The sequence below is a fragment of the Arvicanthis niloticus genome, chromosome 17, assembly GCF_011762505.2.
Source record: "Arvicanthis niloticus isolate mArvNil1 chromosome 17, mArvNil1.pat.X, whole genome shotgun sequence".
In the NCBI taxonomy this organism is placed as follows: Eukaryota; Metazoa; Chordata; class Mammalia; order Rodentia; family Muridae; genus Arvicanthis; species Arvicanthis niloticus.
Window position 1 is genome coordinate 12,815,502 of NC_047674.1, and position 16,791 is coordinate 12,832,292.

At 46.4% G+C, this 16,791-nt stretch overlaps 1 protein-coding gene across 2 annotated transcripts in view; it reads left to right on the forward strand.

The window, feature by feature from the left end:
* The first annotated feature begins 2,057 nt into the window (after positions 1-2,057).
* Ndufa10 (NADH:ubiquinone oxidoreductase subunit A10) overlaps positions 2,058-16,791 on the forward strand; it is a 37,397-nt gene continuing 22,663 nt past the window's right edge. For both annotated transcript variants that reach the window (XM_034521831.2, XM_076914754.1), the window contains exons 1-8: positions 2,058-2,222; positions 4,703-4,871; positions 5,634-5,849; positions 8,601-8,687; positions 11,602-11,723; positions 13,963-14,042; positions 14,811-14,865; positions 16,701-16,786. In XM_034521831.2, coding sequence (XP_034377722.1) covers positions 2,148-2,222; positions 4,703-4,871; positions 5,634-5,849; positions 8,601-8,687; positions 11,602-11,723; positions 13,963-14,042; positions 14,811-14,865; positions 16,701-16,786 — 890 coding nt within the window. In that variant the 5' untranslated portion in view covers positions 2,058-2,147. The remainder of the gene's footprint in view (positions 2,223-4,702; positions 4,872-5,633; positions 5,850-8,600; positions 8,688-11,601; positions 11,724-13,962; positions 14,043-14,810; positions 14,866-16,700; positions 16,787-16,791) is intronic.

Here is a 16,791-nt window from a genome sequence, read left to right on the forward strand (position 1 = left end):
GGCTCCTAACTTAGCTATTGTGAGGAATGTTGCAGTAAACACTGTGGTACAAGTATTTTTGTGGCAAGTTGACTTGAAAATTTGGGGTAAGCACTTGGATGTGGTATAGCTTACTTATATTGTAGCTGTAGTTCCAGTTTTTGAAAAAAAAAAACTCAATACTGAATTCCATACAGACTAGCTTAGTTTACATTAACATATATATATGAGAAAACAAGCCATTATGTAACCAACACCACTCCATGAACTCTGCATTAGCTCCTGCTTCCTGACCTGCTTGAGTTCCAGTCCTGACTTCCTTTGGTGATGAACAGCAATGTGGAAGTGTAAGCTGAATAAACCCTTTCCTCCCTGATTTGCTTCTTGGTCATGATGTTTGTGCAGGAATAAAAAACCCTGACTAAGACAGGAGCCTTCTGCTGTCATTTGAAAAGCTTCCCTCATCCAGCTATTTCATAGAAAAGTCTTGATGGGGATGAGAACTGCCACCCAAGTAGGCTTATTCTCCCTCTGAATGGCTAAAGAGTTCCTCCAACAGCTCCAGGAGAGCCTCAACCCCCATCAAGAAACACACTCTCTGGTCACAAGCATCCAGGGAAAATAAAAGTGTGAAAATGCTCCCCAGGTCACTTTGCTGAAGCCTATAGTATCTTGATATTAAGGCAAGACAAAAAAGTCCCTAACTAATAATCATAGACCATTATTCTTAATGAGCAGGTAAGGAGTTCTTTTTAAAAGTTTAAGAAGAACTCATTACTATAAGAATGACATATAATCAAATGGAGGGGGGCTAATCAAGGGATTCAAGGCTCACTCAATAGTCGATATTTAAAAAAAAAAATCACAGTTAACTCACAATAAAAGCTTGCAACAAACTTGGGGCAGATGAATTGACTGCGGCTTAAGTAGCACCATGAAGACCTGCAAGCTAATTACATGCACCGTTTTTTTGTTTTTGTTTTTGTTTTTTTTTTTTTTTTGTTATACCACCAGTAGAAGTTGTCAAACACAGAGACCTTATCTAGGGAGGCAAGGACAGTGTCTTTCCTTAAGGGTAAGCCTGAGACTGACACCTAGTGCATCGGAGGGGAGCTGAGAAATGAGATGGTGATGCAAGAGGAATGTGGAGTGGGTTCCCCCTCCCGTTCTCAATGTACTGGAAAGGATACGGGGCTTTCTAGAAATCCAGAAATCAGGGGAGGTTTTGTGTCAACTACATGGAAGGTGATCCACAGCCCAGAACTCCCCATTGTCTTGGGGATCCTCTTCATATCAGCACTTTCCTGGCTTCTTCACACAGTTCCACCCGAGTCTCAGAGGGTCTTGGAGCTGAAGAGCTTTCCAGGAGGTGACTGACTATAAAGTCAGCAGCTGCGGAAGTGAAGCAGGGAGCTTTGCGTTGGAGATACCTGGTGGTAACAGGTCTGAGGCCACCTCAGCTCTCAGTACTACAAGAGCTCAGAACCCAGTCGTGAGCGGGTGGCACCCCCCCAGGGTTCAGGCTGGTGGAAAGTCCTTCTCTTAGAAACCGGGGGGGGGGGGGGTGTGCGGGGGGGGATTGGGAGAGGGGAGAGTGGGAGGAGGGGAGAGTAATGTCCATAGAACCCAGATGTGGAATGGGCTTTCTCCTCAGCGAGCAGGAGGGCAGGGAGAGGATCCCCCCTACAGAACTCAGACTGAGAGTGGGTGACGTCCATAGAACCCAGGGACATGGAGCATGTAGGTGCCAGGTTCTCACCACAGAATCTGGGGAGCGAGCGGATCCACCCCACAGAACACCCGGAGACAGGGGTCACACTTTTGTCACACAACTCAAGCATCTGCGAGAACCCGAACTCAAAGCTGGCAGCCTTCATGCAATTCACAAGGCTCAGGCGGGTCTTCTCACCCTTCGCCACACTCAGTTTAACTGTCAAAGATCTAGCCCTGTTGCCTGGCCAAACAATCTAAGCCCACGCCCGGAGATTTGATCAAGCCTAAGCTCCGCCCCTCCTCTCTGGCCCCGCCCCATCCAAGCTAAGGAAAATTTTTTTGGACAGGCGCCGCGAACACTCGGTAGTGACGTCATGGTAGCGCGCCGGGAACAAGATAGGACCCCGTCGCGTTCATGTCCCTCTGGTCCTTGAGCCGGTGCAGACGGCGAAGCAATGGCCTTGAGGTTTCTAAGACTTGTTCCGGCGTCGGCGCCCGCGCGCGGCCTCGCGGCGGGAGCCCAGCGCGTGGTGAGCGGCGGGTGGCTCTCCTCGCTTGGATCTTAGCCTATCGGCTCGGAGCTCTGACGCTCCGGCATCGTCGGTCAGACCCATGAGCTCCTGAGGCCTCCACTCACAGCTCCGGGTGCAGCGGCACTCATTTTCCCGGCTGCACTTGGGGAACCGAGATGCCGGAGCCCTGGAGCCTGGGCCCGTATGCTCATCCGTTCAGTGATTGGCGAAGCTGCTTTGTCGAACGCCTTGTAGATTCTGGGTGATGTGATATGGAGCAGCAACAGAGATTTGGGGTAGATTGGATTAGGACTTCCTAAGGTGCATGCAGAATAGTGAGTGATAGTAGGTGCCTAGGAGGGGACCGTGGCTGGAAACAGGACACGTTTTATGACGGCATCATAATGTCTTTGCTTTCTAGTCGCTGGAACTACATCGGTGTTAAATTGTAGAGGGGTTGACAGTCATGCTAAGGGTTTTTTATTTTGAAGAGGAGTGATCTGTGTGTAGAGATGTATGGATGGATGTGAGCTGGAGAGAGATGAGGTGTGTGTGAATGTGACCCTGGATCAGCGCTGTCCTCCTAAGCCCTGTTATGAATTAGCACTGACAGCCTAAGTCGCATTATGATCACACCCACTAGAGCACAGAGCATATTCACAATGCACTTTTGACCTTGACGCTTAGCGACTACACTCATTTCCCTGTATCTTCGCCACATCACCCCCTTCAGTGAGGTGGTTTCACATATTTATATGTCAGAAGTTCAGTCACATTCTGCGTTCTGCCCTAATTAAGTTTTGCATGCATTGAGTTCATTCCTTATTCTGTGAAGTTTTATTGTCTTGCACAATGAACAGTGTTATATCTTGACCTTTACAGTACACACAGAGTAGTTCACAGTCCTAAAAAAAAATCTATTGTCCTTAATATTCATTTATTTTCTACCCTTTTAGCTTCTGACAGCCACTGCGCTTTTGAAGATTTTTGTCATTTTGCCTTTTCTAGACTCCTGTAATCAGTCACACATATTCCCTGTCACAGTGCTTTCTTTCTTTACATATACTTTTACAGTTGCATTTAAATTCATTTGTGGGGCTGCACAGCTGTTACGAGTACGTGTTTCTCTTTTAACACACACACACACTAAATCTAAATAATAATAAATCTTAATCCAGATGTGGCACATACCTTTAATCCCAGCATGAGACAGGCAGATCTATGAATTCTAGGACAGCCTAGTATATAGGGAGTTCCAGGCCAGTCAGGGCTACATAATAGTGAGACTCTTGTCTCAAAATCAACCTCCAAAAACAGCAAGGGAAAAAAGATTTACTCGTGTCCTTATGGCTTATGGTCATTCCTTTAATTCCATAGCTTGATTATACTGTCATTTCTCCATTTACCTATTGAAAACCATCTTGGTAGTTTCCCCTTCAAAGCAATTATGAAAAAAAAAAAAAAGCTGATTTAAGTATGCATGCAAATTTCTTGTGGGAATGTTTCTTATCATTGGGTGGTGTGTTTGCTGGGTGGTTAGTGAGTCTGTAGTTTTACAGCATCTGTCTTCCATCGGCTGTCCCGTTTGCACTCCTTAACAGTGCAGCAGAACATTCTGCTGTATGCTGTCTTGCTGACATGGGTGCTGGAAGTCATTTGCATTTATGAACACCCAGTGACCACACATAGCACATCTCCTGGTTCCCGAGGGAGTATCTTAGGCACTTACATGCCGTCTGCATGATCTTTGTGAGATCAATTTGCTTATTTTAAAATTCGCTGCCCTTTCAATTGTTCACCTTTTAATTCTGTATCCTCCACTGTCCCCAGCTTGGTGATTTTTATTTGGGAGAATGGATTATTTTAGCTTCAGTTTGATGAATAGACTGGGAGACTGCTGATGAGGACGTCCCTTGCCACGTGGATGAGAGGTGTGAGGAGGACCTTTGCATCTGTGCAGCAGGCGAGGGAGATGATGCTTTTTCCACAGAGCCTGGGCATTCAGCTTCTGTGGGTGATTATGGAATTGAAGAAAGGCAAAAATAATGCTTATATTGCTCTGTTTGTGGGTCGTGAACAGTTCCTACTGTTGAGGGCATCATACTCAGGAGTAGAGCATGGAAACTCTACTGGAGCTTAACTTTTAGAGTGTTCTCATGCTTAAATGTTTACTCAGTAGTAGGGTAATTAGGTCACAGTCTGAAGGCAAAAGCCTAGATCAGAGAGATACTTTTATCCCGTCAAGTCCTCCTCCCCGCTGCCATTTGTCCATATCCACCCTTCTGTCCGTCCATCTGTCCAGTTTTTCTTGACATAGCAAGCATCCTTGTTTCCGGGCCTGTTCTGAGACCTAAGGAGGTAAAAGCCAACTCCCAGAGAGCTTGCACTGAGGAAGAAGGGAGTCAGGTCATTAAACAAGAGGGACCTCTTAGTGTTTTACATAATAGCTGCTAACTCCTGCAGTAACCAGAGTGGTGATGTGGTGTTGTGTTTTTCAGGGACGAATTCACACCAGTGTGCACTGCAAGCTGAGGTATGGGCTTTTGGCCTCCATTCTTGGTGATAAGACAACGAAAAAGCTGCATGAGTACAGCCGAGTGATAACGGTAGACGGGAACATATGCTCTGGGAAGAACAAGTTGGCCAGGGAGATCGCAGAGCAGCTAGGTACGCACCTGCAGAGTGGCCTCAGTGCGTCAATTGGTGTGTCAGGCACGTGGCCGCTTGTCCCACCTAGAATCTGCTTGGCTATTGACTAGGTAGAGTTAGGCCTAAGGTGGGTCTTGTACATTTTTAATTGCTTGTTGAGTATATGCTTATAATCTTACTGCTTGAGAGACCACAGTGAAAGTACTGCCATGAGATTGAGGCACACTTGGGCTGCATAGTGAGTACCAGGCCACCCATGGCTTCAGGGAGACCCTGTCTCGAAAAGACTAAACTGGGGGAGAGGTACTAATCTTTCAAAGATACCATTGAAACATCTATGGCAGTTACCAGTTGGAATTAGACTTTACCTGGGACTGCAGCAGAATCCTTTTCTGAGCTCCCCTGCCAGAGAAGCTGCCACTACATTTGCTCTCACATCAGGTGATGGGAAGCAGGCTGGTCTCTTCCGTTCCTCATGCAGCCATCTGCCTGCTTGCCTTTGGGGATATTGGACTGCTGCAGTGGGGTGAGGGTTGGAAGGGGCTGTGCTGAGCTGCTTGGTTGTAGAGAATGGAGAAGCATGCTTTTTAGCTGTTGTCCAGCACAGAATGTGCTTCTTGAGAATGTGATGAAGTGTGGGCACAAATGGGACTTTTCCTTGGGTTTAGACACCCAGCCCTGACAATAACATTCAATTTTTCTTTGGGTTTCTGTCCAGCCACACACTTGAAGTAGGAATGAGTGGTCTGCCCATGCTTCACCCAGGCCTTCTCTCCTCAGGCATGAAGCACTTTCCAGAAGCAGGGATACAGTACTCAAGCAGCACCACAGGTGACGGAAGGCCCCTCGACATAGAATTTGCTGGCAGCTGTAGTTTAGAGAAATTTTATGATGATCCCAAAAGCAACGATGGCAACAGCTACCGCCTGCAGTCCTGGTTGTACACCAGCCGCCTCCTGCAGTACTCAGACGCCCTGGAGCACCTGCTGAGCACAGGTACCATTGTGTCCTTGGTCAGGGGTGGAGGGCATTCTCCTTGATTCTTTCCTGAGGTTTTCTGAAAAGGTACTTATAGGTAAGTTTGTGTTTGCAGTAAGATCATAAGTCCTCAAAATCCCTGTTGATGGCAGGCCCAGAATAGTGCGGCCTTATCATTGCTGCCCACACAGGGAGAGCTGCAGCTTGCAGGTGGTATGACACTGTGTTTGGAGGACAGTATACAGGTAACTGGGAGAACGTGAAGTCACACTCATGAAGATGGACTGCATGTCCTATGGAGAGAGGCATGGATGACAGCCAGTGGGTTTTCTTGAGGGACAGTGGTCAGGCTAAAAGTTAAACCTTGAAAAGGTGGCAGAGTTGGAGGTCCTGGGGCCCACTGAGTTAAAGGAAAGTATGTCCTCAGATGTTATACAAGTAAATGTTTGGCCAAGCAAAGTATAGAGTGGGACACTGGCAGCAGAGACTGGGAAGCAGTTAGGACATGAGAGAAGAGCAGATTACAGAACCAGAGTGTGGGTAAATAAGGTCAGAATACAGCCCTTCCCTGTCCTGAGTGCAGAATGTCTTGAAAACGAACAGTGGGCATCCGCTGATCCTGTCGCCAAAGCTGTGTACCAGGAATGTCTTCACAGTGGTATATCGTGTGGGGCGGAGAAAGGATGTGGTCAGTATTTAAGGCTGTGTCTACCCCTTATAGCAGTGGCTGCCCTGTGGCTGATGAGTGGATTGTGTGGGAGAAGGGGTAGCTGGTGTGTAAGACTGTGTCTACTTTGTATGGCCGCCCATGATTGATGGACAGATTGTGTGAGAAAGACTGAGTGGTTTATATTTAAGGCTATGTCTGCTTCCTGTAGCAGTGCCTGCCCTGTGGTTGATGGTGGGTTTAGAAACAAGTTCAGATGCCCCTGGACATTGGCGCAGTGATTCTGAGCTGTGAGAACTACAACAAGGATGTGTTTTAGCAAGACCTCAAGACAGCTGATAAAGCTGCTTCACAGGCTTGAATTTGGGATCCATTGCCTGGGGCTCTGGGTTCCTGAGCACGCAGGTGTCACAGACCCCAAGTTATGCTGAAGTTGTCACAGAAGTATCTGGTTTTTATTTTCCAATTGTATTAATGATTATTTCCTTCCATGGATGGAAGCTCGGGTCTTAGTTAGTGTTATTGCTAGAAACTTATGTGGTCTCTCTTGGGTTCTATACCAGGCCCTACCTCAGGGAAACCTGAGCGTTAGCTTGGGAGTGACACTGGCATTCAGGACAGTTCACTTTCCTTTAGAAACATAGTCTACCTTGTTTCTAACTACTTGCTTCTTAAAAAGAAACGCTTTACAAGTTAAGTGCACAGTGATTTGTTTCATTTTATGCTGTGTTCAGTCACTGAATATTCTGTGACTGCCTGTTGTGTGTTAGACTTATTCCAAAAGGCAGGAACACTACAGGAAGTAGGCTTATGTTTTAATAGGAGGATAAAGACTGACTGGAAATTTGCATGACAGGAGTGAGTGGTGTTGAGTGCTCTGGGAAGCTGGTCCTAGGTGAAGTTACAGAACAACCAGTTTTCTCTCTGTGGTGAGTGGTGTTCCAGGGCCCATTCTTTCAGAGGGGAAAGTTCTGCCTGGGCCTCACAGGAGGGATTGCAGGGACTTTTGAAGATCCTGAGTGATCATATTGTAGTGGATGGAGCTGCTGATGCTGGTAATAAAGATAAGAAGTTGCCAGTGGGAGTTTTAAACTTGAAAGTCTTCACTCTGAAGGAGAGAGGAGGCCATTGGGAAGTTTGAGCACAACTTCATCAGGCTGAATTTGGAAGTGTCCTGCTGCTGAGAAGGCAGGATCAAGATACAGTTGTGAGATGGTGTCTTCTCTGAGCCTCCAGTTCACCTTCTCACTGAGTGCAACGGGAACACACACTTTTGGTTTCTTCAGCACGACCATCTCAAAGATGGGAGTGTCTCCAGGGAGCTGTATGTCTCTCGGATCATGCTAAAAGATGTAGAAGACACTGGACCTAGAGAAAGAAGTGATCTGACATTGTTACCTAACTGCTCGTGTAGAAAGCAGATTTGATTGGAGTGTTAAGCAGTTCTCTCTGGCAACAAAACAAGACACTGAGCCCGGGTGTTCTTTGGGCCGTGATTGCCCCAAGCAGTAATCTGAAGCTGCTGTTGAAAGAGAACAAAAAGTTTTCTTTATGATGGAGGTGGTCTCAAGAGAAAAAGGAGTGTTGCTTTGACCCTGTAGTACAGTGTCATACCAAATGCTGGCATTCCACCTCTTATGACAGGCCCATGAATTTTTCCCATTTCCAGACACATGAGATAACTAAAAGTTATGAAATTATCCTGAACTTGAAACATTTTTATACTTAGTTCTTTATATTCAGAAAAATAACAAAAAATAGATTTTTGAAAGACCCTGATGGCTATGAGGAGTAGGACATGGAGTGGAGGAGGTGGCCAGGATGGGAGAGGTCCCAGTGGTCCTCCAGGATCTGTTGGAGACCCACATTCCTCTCTATCTCAGGTATGGAGAAGACAGTGTTACCTCAGACCAAATGAACAATGTGGTTTAAAGGGCTTTCTATTTGTAGATAGCATGGTCTTTGAACGTATGTGGTAAGAACTGGAATTTTAAGTGACTTCATTTTTGTTATTCTTGGCTTTCCATTTCTAAAATGAAATTTCTAGTTAGAAGTACTTTTTATCTATTTGGTTCACAGTTTTTGTTTACCTGTTTTGACAGGACAAGGTGTGGTCTTGGAGCGCTCCATCTACAGTGACTTTGTCTTCCTGGAGGCAATGTACAACCAGGGCTTCATCCGAAAGCAGTGTAAGTTGCGTAATATACCCCTGGTGTGCTTGTGCCTCTGCTGATGGGTATGCCTTCACAGAGGGTGAGGGGAGGTTATTTTGAATGAAATAAGTGCAATGGCATGATATATTCCCCAGGGGAGAAGGGAGCTCACCAAGTTCATCCTAAATAGCTATCTTCTGTCCCTTCACTTTCTATCTAAGGAAAGTGGCATCTTTGGTGCTCAGAATACTCAGGCATCCCACAGCTCCCACGGCCATTCCCTAAGAGACCCCTGACCCTCAGTTCAGTCCTAACAGCCTCACTAGTTTTCCTTGGCCTGTGTAACTAAGTGTGCTCAACTCTCCAGTTTCTAGCATATGGGTTTATGGACTTGGGTTGTTTTATTATTTTCTCCTCTGCCCTACACAGTTGCCAGTATCATTGTTTCCTTTTCATTGATGACCCTATATTAGGAACATTGGCATTGGTTGGCAGATAACAAAGGAGAGAGAATAAAAGGTTGTTGGTTAAAGTAGGCTCATTGGCATTGGTTGGGAGATAACAAAGGAGAGAGAATAAAAGGTTGTTGGTTAAAGTAGGCTGGCCTGGGAAACTTAGGGAGATCGGTGTATCTGTCAAGAGTTTGCGCATGCTGTGCTTGGCCTGGATCGGTTTCAGTGCCAAGTTCTTGCCTGTGTGCTTGATGGCTGCAGCAGTGGCACTGAAATCTGGAGGTCAGTGTGAGTGTACTTGATCAGGGAAACTGAGGCAAGCAAAAGAATGATTGCAGTCCGAGGCTCTGGCTGCCTTTCTGGTGGGTGGCTAGAGGTCATGCACCCATGTGTGGGGAGCAGAAAGAGTGGGAGAAACATGCCTATATGTGCCAAGCAGCACTTGAAGTTGGTCAATGGGTATTTCTGAGCCACTGTGAGCACAGTTCTGGCTGGATGCGCAGGCACACCAAGCAAGGCCTTTGCTGTCCTGGGGAGAGGCATTAAGGCAGCAGAAGTGAGGAGTGACAAAACAGCATCCCTGACACCCCTCAGCTAATCCCAGAGTACTGTGAGGAGTACCCTGTAATCTGGCTAATGTGGCAGGGGCAGGAGTCATTGCCAGGAACAGCTTCTGTGGTAAATGGCCTTCAGGAATCATCCACCGAGCGCAGGAGGCAGTGAGGACAGCTGAATCGTCAGCATTAGGCGAGTGCTGTTACAGAAAGAGGGCTGGGGCTGGCTAGTGGAGGTGTTGGAGTGTCAGGGCATGGACAAGCAAGGACTGGCACCTTACTAGGGTGGGAAGCTTGGGTATCTTCTGGAAGTACCGAGGGACCACTGAGCATTTAGGTGTGAGAAGGAAGCTTTAATAGTTAGGTGGTCACAGGAGTGTCTGGAGAGAACATGTATGGGAAAGTTCAAGGGAAGGAGACTGGTTGGGAGGAAATGGGAAGGGAATAGGTAGCCTAGGTTGCAGGACACTGGTAGCAGGAGCTATCTACTCCCGAGGCTACAGCTGACAAGACAGGGACGGTGGTCACTCTTGCAGAAGCACAGCAGGAGTGTAATGGAAGACCACTTTCCAGAATGAAGAGGAATCAGTAGGCTGCACAGGGGGCTTCTGTTTGCTAATCTTGGATGTGAGATTCTCTGAGATGAGCTCAGGATAGACAGATTCATGCTGCTGAGGTCTGGGGAATGGATGCCAGCAGGTGTAGTTTGCTGTCAGCACTGACAGTGGGCCTGTTTTGATTTGATAATGCCCATGAATGATAACAGAGAGGCAGCCAGGTCCTGGGTACAATATCTGAGGTGGCAGAAACCCCAAAGGGCAAAGCTGCATGGCTGTGTGTGCGCACGGATAGCTGAAGGGAGGAAGGGGTTGGCCATGCCACATGTACTGTAGCAAGTGACCGTCGGATTTCATTTGTGTAGGGTTAGTGACTGGAGTCAGTCATGTTAGTACCAGGATAGGGAAAAGCGAAGTAGCTAATGTCAGTGGCATCCAGGGAGGGAAAATGGCCTAAGGAAAGGGATGTTGACATAAACAAGTAGGCAAATGGAGCTGGAACAGAGGAAGCCACCAGAGGGCAAGGGCTAGTCTATTGCAAGTCTAGCAAGCAGTGCAAGGCATAGCTTTCTCCTTGTGTAGGTATGGTCAAGGCAGTTGGGACACGTGCCTTAGTCATGGGCTTGCCTCCTCCATCACAGTTTTCCTGCTCCTGCTTGGTTCTCCTTGGTCTTGGTCACAGACCAGTCCAAAATAACCTTCAACACAGTGACCTTGAGGGTCTCTGGAAGACTCAGAAGTGAAGTGAAGTGTCTTTCCAAGGGCCTGAGTGCAAGCACCCACTTGTCACTTCTGGATGATTTACCATGGAAACAGTGCTTTCTCAACACTGCGTAGAGGTGTCCAAGTGTGGATATCCCACTGTAAACCTAGTGCATTCTCTCTATGGGTGCTAGTGTTTATAGGGTGTGTGTGATGACCCTGGGTGGTTGTTCTTTCTAATAACAAGAGTGATCAGGACTGTGGTGTCTGTGTGTTGGGTGCCGAGGTGAAATGACTGTGGCAGTTACAGTGCTCCGCTTCATTTCTGTTTAAATCTGATTCAGTAGATGCTTACATGTAGTCTATCAGTATCTCAGACATTCTGAACCCAGGTAAGTGTAGCCTACGTTTTTCAGCTGAGTCTTTGTGAAATACTTAGAACTCCCTATAGAGCAGACTCTTATCTATGTATTGTAAAGAAATAGATACACAGTGGGTATATCATGCATCCCAGCTCAAGAAACATGAAGAGAACACTGGTGTGCCTCCAGCTTGCTCAGGAACTAAGGTAGACACACTGAGGATCTGTCCTGTGGTGGCGGTTAACTTAAGTCATGATTTAGATCCTTGTGCCAGAAGAAGCCTATAGCCATCTGGAGTGTGATGATGATGGGCTGTCTTATAGGTGTGGACCACTATAATGAAGTTAAGCGGCTCACTCTCCCGGAGTACCTGCCACCACACGCTGTCATCTATATTGATGTGCCTGTGCCAGAGATACAGAGCAGGATCCAGAAGAAAGGAGATGTAAGTCATTACCCATAAGAGCCAGGTGTTAGCATGTTCTTGTGATCACCATGTGACAGGTGCCAGTTCCCAATGACCTTTATGGTTGTATGCCCAACCAAGAGCATACCTCTGTCCCTGAGTCATTCTTGTGGGGAGACAGAGCACCTCGTCTACCCTGCCTGGACCTTTGTCTTCTCTAAGACTCATGTCCTCTTGTTCTGGAAATGAAAGTGGCTTGGCTGTCCTTTGCATGTCCTGATTCTGTAGAGAGCCATGTGCTCCATAACCAGCTACACTTTTGGTTGTCACTCTGAGAGATTAAAGGATCCCCAGCAGGTCATGGGGAAGACGTGGCCTTTGCATGCTGTGGTGGGGATATAGATTACTGCAGTGAGCGTAAAGTGGCCATCCTCAGTGCTGTGTCCTCACGGGCTCAGGGGCATCTTTCCTAATGCAGGCTTCAAGTGTCTTTTAAAACATTCATTTATTACTATTATTGTACATAATACTATGTATTATAAATTGTCAAGAGGTGCATGTATCATAGCACACATATGGAAGTGAGGCCACTTTGTGATATTCTCTCCTTCCCCTTGTACATGGGTTCCAGAGATTGATCCCAGGCGTCTAGGCTGTGTAGTGAGCACCACTGAGCCATCTTGCTTACCCTCCAGGTGAACCAGCTCTTCCCTGCCCCTGACAAGGACAAGGAAACCATTTTGTTTGTGCCTGTCCCGCAGGCTGCATAAGAGCCCACTCTTAAGTTGGATGACTAAATCAGGACTTGCCGTGGAATTACAGAGGGAACTGCAATATTTAATCTCCCTAGTAAAATAACTTTCAGCAAAATTGTTAATGGCAGTCATTGAGAAAACCCAAGTCATATTCCATAGCTCTAGGAAGCAATTTTGTTATGTTAGATAACATATTTGAAATGTTTCAAGTAATTGTGAGTCCAAATTTGAGCTGTCACCTATGTGTTTTCTAAGTCAAGTCTTAGTCTCACCAACACAAAAACAGTTGCTTTATAAAGACAGGAAGCTTCTGTGGAGAGCTGTGTGCTTACTGTTCTGTCAGTGCAGTCTGCACTTCCAGGCCATGTGTGACCTCTGGGACAATCACGGGCATCTAAACCTCACTCGTCAGAGTTGCTGATAACTCCATGTGTTATCCAGTATCTGTGGGTGGAGTGTGCACTAAGTGGTTTTGTGGTGGGTGTTTGTCTGGGGATCTTTTAGGATCCCCCTGCGTGTGATCTTGCTTCACTTTGGCTGTGGCTGGTGATGGAGTCATTCTGTCACCCCAACAGTGCCTGCATCTGTCAGACACAAGTGCCTGCGGTGCCTGCATAGTGCCCACTCTGCTGCGGTAAATTCTCCAGGGAAGTCAGTCTGCAGGGAAATCAGTCCCCTTCACCTCCATAGGCAGAGTGCAGTTGACTGGCACATTTTCCTCTGTCTACTGTAGGTGCCAGGGCCGCAGGCACTCAGGAAATGAATGGCTCTTGACTTTTCTGAACAGCTTTAGTGAAATGTGACTTATGCTTGATCATGTACACCCAGCTGAAGTTTACAGCTGAGCTTTAGCAAATTTATCAAATTATGGCAGCTCCCATCACAGTCCAGTTTTAGAGTATTTTATTTTATAAGTCAGATCAGTAGGCCTAGTCATTTTCTTCTTCCCTCCCACGGTGTTTCTTGAGTACCTCTGTCCTAGGTTACAGGGTGCTAGGACTGTGTGCTCACTGGAAAGAGGCTCCCCACTGGAGCAGCTCAGGTTCTAGGAGAGGAGTGTATAGTGAGCAAGCGAACTGACAGCCACAGACAATGACCCAGGGTGAAAGAACAAATCTTAGCTTGGAGTAAACTATCAAGTTTTAAATTCTGACTTGTCATTCTTAACTGAATTTTAAAATGTTTCAGAATTGTCTTCAAATGACAAGGGAAGCGAGAGAGTGAAAGGATGAGTGGGGTTGGTGAGGAAGGGACGCACTGAGGTGGAGAGAAGGTCCACAGTAGGGAGGCGGGGCATCCAGAGAGGGCGGGGCTGGGGGTGTGTCCCTCAATGTCTTCATTTGGTGAGGAGCAGCAGAATGACTGGGGGGTGGGGGTAGAGGCTCCTCACTGCCTGTCTCCTGCAGCCCTTGCAGCTGGTACCTCTTTAGAAGAAAGAGTGCTTCCAGTTGTGGTCATGTTTACATATATGTACAAAAAAAAATCTGAACGCTTCCTAGAATGTGTTCTCTACATTTGTTTAGCCGCATGAAATGAAGATTACCTCTGCCTATCTCCAGGACATCGAGAATGCCTACAAGAAAACCTTCCTCCCACAAATGAGGTGAGCCCAGCACAGTGTTCACATGTAAGACGCAAACTGCCTTGCAGAGGCTGGAGCCACACAGCCCAGAGTGCTTTCTCTCCACTCACAGCCTCAGGCTGCAGAGCCAACGGGAGCCTTTTCAATTCAGGTCTTGTTAATTTGTTTGGGTAGGGTTTTTGGGGTTTTTTTTGTTGTTGTTTTTAATTTTTCCCCTCCTGTTCTAGCCTTAAAATTCTTGATGCTAAAAGTAAATCTGTGCTCAAGTCCATGGCAAATCTTAGCACCAGAGGTCCTGTGCATTCTTATTCAGGTAGTGGGTAGATATCTAGTAAAATCACTTAGCATGCCCAAGGAGGAAGTCCATGAATACATAGCTCCATAGGTCCTTGGAGTGGGCATCCTTCAGTGAAGTTAGGGTCAGCATCACCAGATGGATCTTCTTCCATCTCTGTTGTGTTGGAGTGTGAGAGAACTGTGCTTTCCTCACTCCACATGGCTCTCTGGTCCTTGGCGTATTGTGTGTAACAGTTAGATTGTTTGAGACTGAAAAATCTTCAGGGTGTTGTTTAAATCCTCTAAGTCCTTAAAACTACAAATAAAAACAAAATGAAGTGAGTGATCTTTGCCTCCCACAGTCACACTCTGGTCGTGTGAGTTCCAGGACACCCAGATCACAGATGGTGGGGGACACTTGTGTCAGAGCAAGGGGTTCTAGTGGCTGCTGGGCATTTGGGCAGACCTGCTCCCTGGAAATGCTGACCCTGTGCCTCTCGATCTGTCTTACAGTGAGATGTGCGAGGTGTTGGTGTACAGTTCCTGGGAAGCTGAAGATTCAACCAAGGTGGGGTGAGCCAGCCAGCGGCAGATGCTCTTCAACTTGATGCACAGGGTTCCCCAAAGCACAGGGCGAATTTGATTCCTACTAGTTGACGAGCATTGGCATATTGTAATCAGATGGCAAAAGCCACCCGAAGTGTCCTACTCATCAGCCTCCCCGAGCTATGAAACTTTTGATTTTTCAAAAAATAGCTTCATGTGTGTGATCTTAAAATCATAGTCAACAAAGATGCAAAATGCCTTGGGACTTGTATCAAAAAACATGACAGAACCTTGCATTAGTTCAGAGGAAAGTTAGTTATTTAAAGAGAAGTGTTTTCCTTAAATCTGCATTTTGTGAAATTCCAGTTAATAACTCTGCATTTTATGAAATTCCAGTTAGTTTTGATAGAGTTTTCAGGGTAAGTAACAACCAAGAAAATTCTGAAAAGGAGTAATTCAGGACATCTGCTCTCCCAAGTACAAAAGTGTATGTACAGTGAAGAAAAGATTGTGTTGTTAGTACAAGAATAACAGATCATCCAGTCGGTGTGAGTTTGCTTTGGTTCACCAGGCTGCAGAAACAGCATAGGAAGACTATCTTAGTTTGGCAGAGTTCCTTCAGGATAATAATCAAAAAGAAAAATAAGAGGGAGGAGGTCATTTCATAATTGGTATTAAGGTAAATAAGTATCCATTGGTGAAAAAACAAAAACAAGTTCGAGGCCAACCTGAACTACATAGTAAAGTCAAGACCAGCCTGGGCTGCTTAATGAGACCCTGTTAACAACAAAAACTAATATTCCCTCCCCCTCCCCCAGCCTGGAGTTCTGCCTTATGTTTCATTGTATATTCATTGTATCTCAAACTTCAATTACCAGCAAACAGGCCTGGCCTAGTGAGGCTTGTTTGTAATGCCAACATTTGGGAAGCAGAGGCAGGAAAATTATTGCAAGAGTGAGGCAGCCTGATCTGTATAGTGAGTTCCAGGCTAGCCAGGGCTGCATAGCAAGACCCAGTCTTAGACAGAAATGAAGGTCAGCAAAGGGTTAGTAAACAATAAGAAGCATACAAATTCAAGACTTAAGTGCCAGCTCAGGCTCCTTGGACCTGCAGAAGGATCTTGCAGAGCTGATGGCTGTGAGCCACCTGCATGCTCAGTTCCTCTGTATAGAGGGGCAGGAGGAAGGGGACCGGTGAGCTCTTCTACCAGGGAACAGCGTCCTGCTCTCAGAAGGAGGCTGTGTTCCAGTGTGGGTGGCTCTGTTGCTTCCTCCTGTAAGCATTGTTTTCAGTTCCTGGTTTGTCCCACTTGGACTGAAAGGCTAGTTTCACTACCTTCCTGGACCAACACCAAGTTGTCGACATTCAGTTTATTTTTGTGCTTTTTGATCGGTGTTTAGACATATGTTTAGATGGTATATCTTATAATAATGAGCCTCCGATTTTTAAATGAGGTCTGAGCTGGGCATGTTCTGGAAGAACAGTGAATGTGAAAAGATTATCTCTCTGAAGGGCAGGACTAGAGGCCTGGGCTCTTCAGGAATATGTTGGTGTGCAGGTTCCTCTGCTTCTCTGTGTGGCTGTCTTCCCTTCCAGAAGGAACTTGTTTAGGAAGATAAGTACTCTGTCCTTAATGTTGGCTTTCCTCTCATCTCACCTTTCTTCCTGTCTTCAGGGCAGCTTCTATTCCCTTGCTAATTTGGAATGTTGATGAGGCAGGGTCATGCTGAGCCCACTCAAGTCCCGCCATTTTGTTCTTGATTTATATGTCACCTTGGTTTGTATGATCTGCCAAGACTTTGTAAACTTGCAGTGTTGCCTCATTCACAATTCTGTTCTCTGTTTCTATTGTTTTAGGTGGTAGAGGACATTGAATACCTTAACTACAACAAAGGGCCTTGGCTTAAACAGGATGATCGGACCTTTCACAACCTGCGGATGCTGTGAG